The following is a 10,845-nucleotide window of genomic DNA, read 5'->3' as shown; positions in this document are numbered from 1 at the left end:
TGAGCCACAGTTTGCCAAGTTGCAGTTTTCAGACCACTCCTCTAGACAAACAATCAGCAAAGCAACAACAATCCTAAATGACTCACTCACTAGATCAGATTGAACTAATTGACATCTTCAGAACATTTCACTCCAAAGCTACAGAATATGCATTCTTCTCAAGTGCACATGGGACATTTTCAAAGCACAATGGGATAATATTAGAAATCAACTACAATTAATGCAATAAAAAAATCAAACACTTGGAGGCCAAATAGCATGTTATTAAACAATGACTGGGTTACCAAAGAGATCAAAGAAGAAATAAAAAACATCCTGGAAATAAATGACAATTAAAACACAACAACCCCACATCTATGGGAAACAGTCAAAGCAGCCCTGAGACGAAAGTTAATAGCATTACAGGCCTACCTCAAAAAACAAAAACAAGAAAAACGTAATATGCTATCTAACTCTACAACTTAAAGAATTAGAAACAGAGCAACATGAAAAGCTTAGAGTGAGCATAAGGAAGGAAATAAAGATTAGAGCAGAAATAAATGGTATATAGACCAAAAAAAAACCAAAACCAAAACAGTACAAACAATGAATGAAACCCAGAGCTGGTCTTTTGAAAGGATAAACAAGATTGATGAACCTCTAGCCAGGCTCACCAAGAAGCAAAGAGTGAGGACCCAAATATACTATGAGCAACTCTATTCCAACAAACTGATCAACCTAGAAGAAATGCACATATTTCTAGAAAAATACAACCTTCCAAAACTTAATCAGGAAGAATAAAAAGTCTGAATAGGCTGATAAATATGGAGGAAATTGAAGCAGTAATCAAAAAACTTCCAGCAAACAAAAGCCCTGGGCCAGATGGCTTCACAGGGGAGTTTTACCAAACATTCAAAGAAGAACTAAAACCTATCCTCCTCAGACTATTCCAAAAAATTCAAGATGATGGAATACTCCCAATTTCCTTCTATGAAGCCAGCATTACCCTAATCCCAAAACCAGATAAAGACACTACACAGAAAGAGAATTACAGGCCAATATCTCTGATGAACACAGATGCTAAAATCCTCTACAAAATTCTAGCAAATCAAATCCAGCATTACATTAGAAAGATCATACACCATGACCAAGTGGGATTTATTCTGGGGATGCAAGGATGGTACAATATCCGCAAATCAATAAATGTAATACATCACATAATCAAATTGAGAGGAAAAAAATCACTTAATCCAGGATGTTTTTCATTTCTTCTTTGATTTCTTTGGTAACCCAATCATGGTTTAATAACATGCTATGTAGCCTCCAAGTGTTTGAATTTTTTTTACTATTTTTTATTGTAGTTTATTTCTAATATTATGCTATTGGAATCTGAGAAGATGCTTGATTTGAGTTTAGTCTTCTTGAATTTGAAGAAATTTAGCCAGTGTACCGATATGTGATCTATCTTTGAAAACATCCCATGTGTGCTTGAGAAGAATGTATATTCTGTGGCTTTGGGGTGAAATGTTCTTAAGATATTAAGCCCATCTCATCTAGTGAGTCATTTAGGATTCCTGTTTCTTTGTTGATTTTCTTTGAGGGTTTATCCAGTGATGTAAATGGGGAGCTAAAGCCTGCATGGAGGTACTATGCCACTCACTGCTGGGTTACAGTTGTGGTTCCACATAGGTTATGGCTGGAAAGTGGCATTCTCTAGGCATCCTCTGCCATTCCTTATTGAAAATTGTCTCCCCAGCTGTGTCTAATTTGTTAATTTAGGGTGGATGTTCTCTTATTTAGTTGCTTTTCTGGTCTGGCCCTAGGAGGAGGTCCACGACACGGCTGCCTATTCAGTAGCCATTTTCTCTGTCGCCCCCAGCTGCTAATTTTCAGTACTATGTCACTGAAGGAGATTAAGATATACTCTATTTCTGTTACTCAGTTTAGCATGCCATCTTTATTTATTTTTTAATTCTTTATTGTTGAAAGCATTACATATGTTCCCTTTTCCCTCCATTGACCTCTCCCAGCCTGCCCCTTGCCCCCACCCCACCCCCCTATTGTCTGTGTCCATGGTTATGAATATATGCATACAAGTTCACTGGTTGAGCTCTTCCCACCGCCCACCCTCCCTTGCCTTCTCTCTGGGGTTTGTCAGAGAAAGATATATATCACATGATCTCCCGCATATGGAGAATATAATGAACAACATAAACTGATGAGGAAAAATAGATCCAGAGACATAGAAGCATCAAACAGACTAGCTTGCCATCTTTAAGTTGATGAGGTTTTTGTTCAGCTTTGTTGAGGCATAGATAACATTTAAAAGTTATATAACTGGTAATCTTTTGCACTTTTTATGGGCTTTAAATAAATTTAATTTATGACATTTGGTAATAGAATTCTGTTATTCCTAGACTATTAATTTTATGTGTATTCTTGTCTCTCATGTGTAAATGATGATGATGTGGATTCTTTAGAACAGCATAAAGTTCGTTAAGATCCCTACCGTGCTTAGTATGGTCCTGCATATGACCTGAACACTAACTTTGAGATACAGAACTTAATTTGTTCAAGCAGAAAGTGTTACTACAAAAAACGTTTGCTGATTGGATTTGTACACTATAAATATCTTGACCTTTTTAAAATTCTATCTCAGGGTGTAATAGTAGAATGAAACTCAGTGGCCGACCCTACAGACACATGGGAGTCCTTGGAACTTCAAAACTCTACGACATTCGGAAAACTATCTTTACCTTCACTCCACAGGTGTGTGGAATGAGCTTTACCATGCATAGAGATGAATGGAGATAAGAGAGAATCATTACACAAATAAAGTATTTACTGGAGTTTGGACAAGTGTCAAAGATCCACAGGCCCTGTACATATTAAGTTGCTCAGTAAATACTTGTTGAGTTGTACTGAAATGAATTTCTAGCACAGAGTTATGCCAAGTGATTATGGCTACCAAGAGTAGTCCTGGGTATTGCAGAAATAGTGACTAGAGATTTTACAGATGTTTGAGTATTTTAAAAAGTACTTCTTACTTTTTATTTGTATTTATCCTTTATAAACAAAATGTAGTCTTTTTATTCAGCTACCAAATTATGTGTTCTCTTTTGGGAGGTGGGGCTCTTAACAAGCCTGGAGATCTTTGATATCCTCTTCTAAACAAAAATGTCAATACTGTTTTAGCCATGATTGTTTCCCTGATGTTTATTAGCCACATTATAATAGTAAGCCCAATTATTTGTGTATATGAGGAGGAGAAACCACTTTCTGGAAAGAAAGCTTAAGCTCTCCATTTGTCATCTGACATCTGAATTAGTGCAGCAGAAATATAGACAAAAAATATTGGATCATAAGTTATACTTTTTATCTTGCCATTTGCTAGCTATATAACTGCTAATCTACTTAATGTCTCTTTGGCCTTATTTTTATCTATTAAAAGAAGAAAAGCCCTTACTGGGTTGTTACACAAATATAATTGTGTACTTGAAAACACTTTGTAAATTATAACACACTGTAAAATATAAAAATTATCATATGTGTCATTGGACCGCCAGAAGAATTAAGAATTACATTTGGAGGTATTGTTGCTTTTATGACATTGTATATGCCCTTTTGAATATGAGATTGGTTTAAAATTGCTTTATTTGATAGTTATGAGAGTAAATTATTCTGAGCTATTATTTTTATTTTTCTCAGTTTATAGACCAGCAACAGTTCTACTTGGCTCTGGACAACAATATGATAGTGGAAATGCTTAGAACAGACCTCTCCTATCTCTGTAGCCGGTGGAGGATGACAGGACAGCCCACCATCACCTTTCCCATCTCACACACCATGCTTGGTAAGGTTGTATGAAGTATGGAATAAATGTTTATTTGGAATAAGTCATGTGGTTAGACCTTTAAAGTCCTGGAGTCACTGAAGAGCTACTTATTATCATTTATTATTTCAGCAGTTATATATTAGCTTCTACTTTGTGCCAGGCAATTTTCCAAGGACTGGGATACATGAAGTGAATAAGGCAGATGAGGACCTTATGTTTTATAATAAATACATAACAAATAAACTAATACATAAGATTATAGCAGGTAGTTTGAGAGCTATAATTTTTTAAAATGTAATAAAATAACTTGGTTGGAGGCAACTTCAGATAATTGGTTTCTAGGTCAATTTTCAGAAACTTTATAAGTACAATTCATTTACAGTAATACTACATTATGCATCTGTATAACTCCAGTGAAGCATCAAGATTTTGGAGATAAATTCCCAGACATCTCCCTTCAAGGCTTATTTAATTGAACCAGTAAAATCTAGCAGGGAAAAATGAAAAGGCTTTCAGTTTATCTTTCCTTTATTGTCTGGGCTTCCTAACATTACTCACTTAAAACTAGGTGATAAGCTTTATTGTTCTCAGTTCCTGAAGGACTACAGTCAATGCTGAAGCACTGCTTCCTTTCCGAGTCTCTGTTGTTGCTTCCAAAAGCCTATTTGTACTGCCAAAGTACATAGAATTGCTTTTCATTAGAGAAGAACCCCTTGTCATAAATCATTCCAAGTTCAGACAGACTGTTAGGGATTTTGCTGTCGCCTCTTAAAGTGATTCAAAAGCACAGGAGTTGAAGAAGTAGGGTAGCCCTTCTTCTTCTTTCTTATTTATATAAGACAATCAACAGGTGCACATTTAATAATTACTGTGTTCCTAGAATTGTATTCAGAAAGTGTAAAAGCTAATACACAAAAATAATAGAAAATAATTTAAGATAGTATATAAAGAAGCACTAAACCCTTAGATTAGTATTTTTATACAGTGAAGGTGATCAGGTTGTCAAATAAAATTTCTTGACTGAAGTGGGACTTTTTATAAGTTTTACAGATGAGTACTATTCATGTGGTAAGAGGGAAAGGTATTTTAAGGGAGGAAAAAAATTCCATGAGTGAGATCTGGAGACAGGGATGAGCTTGACTTGTGAGTAAGCAGTGGAGTATAATTATCAACAAAATTGGATAAATAAGTGGGATCATATTATGAAAACCTTGAAAATAAGCAGATATTTAAAACAGATTTTTCTCAAAACTCTGAAACGTAAGTTTTTGAATAATCAGTGACATGATGAAAGTGATATTGATTTGATGACAGTATACTGTAGTGAGGACAATCTGATAGCAAAGAAACTAATCTAGTTATGAGGTGATAGAAGATACATTTGATTGGTGGTAGTAAAAGTATAGTGGGAAAGAAGGATATAAGAGTCATTTTAAACAACACCAGTAAGTCAGATGTTGGCTAACTAGTATGAGATATGAATCAAAATAATGCTAAGATGCCCTACCTGGCTTGGCTCAGTGGCTAGAGTGTCAGCCTGTGGACTGAAGGGTCCCAGGTTCAATTCCGGTCAAGGGCATGTACCTTGGTTGCGGGCACATCCCCAGTAGTGGGTGTGCAGAAGGCAGCTGATCGATGTTTCTCTCTCATCGATGTTTCTAACTCTCTATCCCTCTCCCTTCCTATCTGTAAAAAATCAATTAAAAATATATTAAAAAAAATAATGATACGATTTCCAGACTAGGTAAGTAATGCTGTCATTGATAGAGGCATTCTATAGGAAGGTGTCTTTTGTAAAGGAGCATGTTGAATTTGTGGTTACAAAGAAATTTCAAAATTGAAATACCTAATACAGTCATGTGCCACATAATGATGTTTCAGTCAATGACAGACCATGTATACAATGGTGGCCCTGGAAGATTATAATGGAGCTGAAAAATTTTTATCACCTGGTAACACCAGCACAAGGCATTGTTTATGTGTTTGTGCTGATGCTGGTGTAAACAAACTTGTGCTGCCAATTGTATAAAAGTATAGCACATACACTTATATACAGTACATAATACTTGATAATGATAATAAATGACTGTTAACAGTTCATGTATTTACTATACTATACATTTTATCCTTATTTTAAACTTTACTCATTCTACTTATAAAAAATGTTTGCTGTAAAGCAGTATGTCATGTTATTCCAGCAGCAGACTCATACATCTCATGTTTAACACATCTCTTGATTGCCTTAGGTCATTTGTGTGTGTGTGTGCTTAATTTAATCTTGTGTTATTTTGTACAGTAATATGCTATACATGCTTGTAGCCTAGGAGCAATAGGCTATACCATGGACCCTAAGTATGTAGAAGGTTGTATTATCTAAGTTTGTGTAAATACACTCTATGATGTTCACACAATGTTGAAATTGCCTAACAAAACATTTCTCACTGCCAAAACCGGTTTGGCTCAGTGGATAGAGCGTCGGCCTGTGGACTGAAAGGTCCCAGGTTCGATTCCGGTCAAGGGCATGTACCTGGGTTGCAGGCACATCCCCAGTGGGGGATGTGCAGGAGGCGGCTGATCGATGTTTCTCTCTCATCGATGTTTCTGACTATCTCTCTCCCTTCCTCTCTGTAAAAAATCATAAAATATATTTTAAAAAAAACATTTCTCACAACATTTCCCCATCATAAAGTGCCACATGACTGTAGTTGGGATAAAATACACAGCCATAACTTGGGAAGAAGAATAAAATTAAGTATCTAGATTCAAATCACAAAGTTTTAATACTTAGTACATGGTCACACAACAAAAGTAGCAGTAACAACAGAAATAATAACTGCAATGTTTAATGAACACTTTCTCTGTGACAGACACTGAGCTTTCAGTGCATTATTTTGAAATCTTCACAACAACCCTATTCAGGTAGGTACTATTAATAGCCCTATTTTATAGATGAGAAAGGTGACTCATTGTGAAGAGTCACAGAATTAGTAAATGAACAGAGTCAGGCTCATACCAGATCCATCAATCTCCACAGCATATATTATCAATAGCTGTTTGTTTTCTCATATAAAAGACAAAGATTCCTAGAATATATAAAAGAGAAAAATCTATCTTAGATGTTAGTTAGTAAAGATATCCCTAAAATAAAATCATGTTGATAATAAAGGAATGTGTAAAGACATATCATGCAATTGCTAACAAAAAAAAGCAATGGAGATCCAAGGTGGCTGTGAAATAAGTGGAAGCTACACTCACCTTCTCCCAGTAGCAAACCAGAATTATAACTAAGTTATAGATCAATCAACCTGAATAACCAACTGAAGAGTAGCTGAACAGAAGTCTTATAACCAAGGATTTACAGAGGAAGCCATATTGAGACTGATAGGAAGGGCAGAAATGCAAAAAGGACTGGCCCTGCACTCATTTGTGGAAGCTGAGAATCCAGAGGGATATCTCAGCTGCAAAGGTCCTCCTTGTGAAGCAAGAGGTCTCAACCCCACATTGGGGCTCCCCATCTCAGAACACCAGAGCTGAGAAGAGGTGCCCATGTAAACATCTGATTGTGAAAACCTGTGAGGATTCTGTCCAACAGGGAGAGACAGGAGTCTACTATAACCTGAGGTGCCCTCTTAAAAGGCCAGTGCACAAAATCTCATTCTCGGGCACTCACCCATGGCTCTGGTGGAGGTAAGGTGATGCAGAGAAAACTGGAGTTACACAGAGAAGAACTGGGTTGTGTGGCCACGAGGAGAGACCTGGAGAATCAGCTATCAAGGTCCCTGTGCTGATTCCCTATTCTATACTTTCCAGAGACATCAATTGCCCTTGGTCAAGCCATCCTATTCATACAGAACCAGCCTGGAGCAGGCCACTAACCATGTACTCCAGATTCTTAGTTACGCAACCCTGCCAACTCACACCCTGCTGAAACCTCTGCTGGCTGCACCCAGCTTGGGCCTTCTGTTTTCTCTTTTGGGGGGAGCTCTTGTAAAGACTCAGGCAGAGACTGAGTGGTGTGGCTGTGGAGCAGGAGCCATTTCTCCCTTCTGCACACCTGTCAGGCACTGCCCGCCAACAGGAGTTAAACGAGCTTTGTCCTTCCAGCTTTCACTGGTCCTGCCTTGCTGAGCTAACACCCTGCAGAAAGGTCTACAGGCTGCACTCAGCTTGGGCTCCTGGTGTACTCTTTTTTAGAAAACACTTGAGAAGATCTGGGTGGTCTCAGGGATTTATGGCAACTTGGGCAGAGAATGAATTGTGTGACTCTGGAGCAGAGGCTGTTTCCGCCCCCTGTGCACCTGACCAGTGTCACCTCCTCCACAAGAGATCCAAGACTAGCTTCATCCTCCAAACTCTGGGAGGCCCCACCCAGCCAAGCTCACATCTTGTGGAGCAGACTGTGTACTGTGGCCAGCCCATGCCCACTCTACAGACATTTTTGGAAGGCTCTTGATGAAGTCCAGGCAGCCTCAAGAGGTGACAGAGCATCTGACAAGCAGAGGTGGATCCGGAGGTACCTTAGGCCTTTTGCTGACCTGCACCTGGGTTCAGAGCTGGTACAAGCTAATCTTGGTACATAGGATGGCCCCTCCCATGTGCACCCAGGCCCAGCAGAGGTAGCCAAAAAAGTGTGGAACACTTGATAGCTCCAGACAGGCAGCATCTGACATTGACCTGCACCAGAGTTCTTCCTAAGAGTCCAACTAAGAGAGTGCTGGTTCAATTCCAGGTTAGGGCACAAGCCTGGATTGTGGGCTTGATCTCCATTGTGGGTGTGGGTGTGTGCAGAAGGCAGCTGATCGATGATGTTTCTCTCTCAATGATGTGTCTATCTCTCTACCCCGTTCCTCTCTCTCTAAAAAAATCAATAAAGGGAAAATTTTTTTTTAAAAAGATACAACTACAACAGGAGGGCTCACATAACCCAAAAAAAAGAAAAATTATGGAGCATCTAGCTCAGGTGATCAAGAAGATTGTGCCACTGAGACCCACAAGACACCTACTACATAAGGCCATCATACCAGGACTGGGAGACATAGCAGATCTACCTAATACACAGAAACAAATGCAAAGAGGCAGCCAAAATACATAGAAAAACAGGTACCAAAGAAAGTAATAGGAGAAATACCCAGAAAAAGAATGAAATTAAATGGAGGCAATCAAGCTACCAGAGGCAGAGTTCAAAACAATGAAGTTAAGGATGCTCAATGAACTTAGGGGAAGAATGGTTGAACTCAGTGAGAACTTAAAGAGATAGTAAGTATGGCCGAAACCGGTTTGACTCGGTGGATAGAGCGTCAGCCTGCAGACTGAAGGGTCCCAGGTTCGATTCCGGTCAAGGGCATGTACCTGGGGTGCGGGCACATCCCCAGTGGGGGGTGTGCAGGAGGCAGCTGATCGATGTTTCTCTCTCATCGATGTTTCTGACTCTATCACTCTCCCTTCCTCTCTGTAAAAAATCAATAAAATATATTTTAAAAAAAGAGATAGTAAGTATGAAAAAGACATAGAAACCATAAAAAAAGAACTAGGAACTCCCATAAGACTGTCAGATGATTTCTCAACAGAAACTTTAGGCCAGAAAGGATTGGCACAAAATATTCAAAGTGAAGAAAAACAAGGACCTACACCCAAAACTATTTTACCCAGCAAGGCTATCATTTCAAATTGAAGAAGAAATAAAGTGATTCCAAGAAAAGAAAAACCTAAAGCAGTTCATCAACAACAAACCAGTATTACAAGAAATGCTAAAGGGGCTTCTTTAAAAAGAAGAATCAGATAAAGAGGATTATAATGATAAACAATAAAATGGCAATAAATACATACCTATTGATAATCACTTTTAATGTAAATGGACTAAATTCTGCAATCAAAAGATAGAGTAACTTAATGGGTAAGAAAGCATGATCTATATATATGTTGTCTACAAGAGACCCATCTCACAACAAAAGATAAACACAGACTAAATGTAAAGGGATGGAAACAAACAAAAAAAGCTGGGGTAGCAATACTCATATCAGACAAAACACAATTTAAGACAAAGGCTATAACAAGGGACAAAGAAAGTCATTACATAATGATAAAGGGATCAGTCCAACAAGATGAAATAACTCTTTTTTTAAATTAAATCTTTATTGTTCAGATTATTACAGTTGTTCCTCTTTTTTCCCCCATAGCTCCCCTCCACCCGGTTCCCACCCATCCTCTGCCCTTACCTCCCCCCGCCCACTGTCCTCATCCATAGATGTACGATTTTTGTCCAGTCTCTTCCCACACCCTCCACACCCCTTCTCCCCCGAAGAATAGTCAGTCCATTCCCTTTCTATGTCCCTGATTCTATTATGATCACCAGATTATTTATTCACTTGATTCTTAGATTCACTTGTTGATAGATGCATGTTTGTTGTTCATAATTTGTATCTTTACCTTTTTCTTCTTCTTCCTCTTCTTAAAAAATACCCTTCAGCATTTCATATAATACTGGTTTGGTGTTGATAAACTCCTTTAGCTTTTTCTTATCTGTGAAGCTCTTTATCTGACCATCAATTCTAAATTATCGCTTTTCTGGGTAGAGGAATTTTGGTTGTAACATCTTGCTATTCATCACTTTGAATATTTCTTGCCACTCCCTCTGGCCTGAAAAGTTTCTGTTGAGAAGTCAGCTGACAGTCTCATGGGAGCTCCCTTGTAGGTAACTAACTGCTTTTTTCTTGCTGCTTTTAAGATTCTCTCTTTCTCTTTAACCCTTGCCATTTTAATTATGATGTGGCTTGGTGTGGGCCTCTTTGGGTTCCTTTTGTCTGGGATTCTCTGCACTTCCTGGACTTGTAAGTCTATTTGTTTCACCAGGTAGGTGAAAAAAGTTTTCTGTCACTATTTTTTCAAATATGTTTTCAATATCTTGCTCTCTCTCTTCTTCTGGCACCCCCAAAATGTTGGTACTTTTGAAGTTGTCTCAGAGGCTCCTTACACTATCTTCATATTTTTGGATCCTTTTTTCTTTTTCTTTTTACAGTTGGGTGTTTTTTGCT

General features: G+C 38.1%; 1 protein-coding gene across 3 annotated transcripts in view; it reads left to right on the top strand.

Annotated features, from left to right (window-relative positions):
* The window catches only part of PHKA1 (phosphorylase kinase, alpha 1 (muscle)), a 243,454-nt gene that overhangs the window by 152,088 nt on the left and 80,521 nt on the right, over positions 1-10,845 (top strand). For all 3 annotated transcript variants that reach the window (XM_006764336.2, XM_006764335.2, XM_006764334.2), the window contains exons 15-16: positions 2,639-2,748; positions 3,688-3,832. In XM_006764336.2, the coding sequence (XP_006764399.1) occupies positions 2,639-2,748; positions 3,688-3,832 (255 nt within the window). The remainder of the gene's footprint in view (positions 1-2,638; positions 2,749-3,687; positions 3,833-10,845) is intronic.

Source organism: Myotis davidii, unplaced genomic scaffold (genome assembly GCF_000327345.1).
Source record: "Myotis davidii unplaced genomic scaffold, ASM32734v1 scaffold481, whole genome shotgun sequence".
Lineage (NCBI taxonomy): Eukaryota > Metazoa > Chordata > Mammalia > Chiroptera > Vespertilionidae > Myotis > Myotis davidii.
Note: the sequence above shows the minus strand (reverse complement) of the source record. Positions and strands in the feature narration are given on the sequence as shown.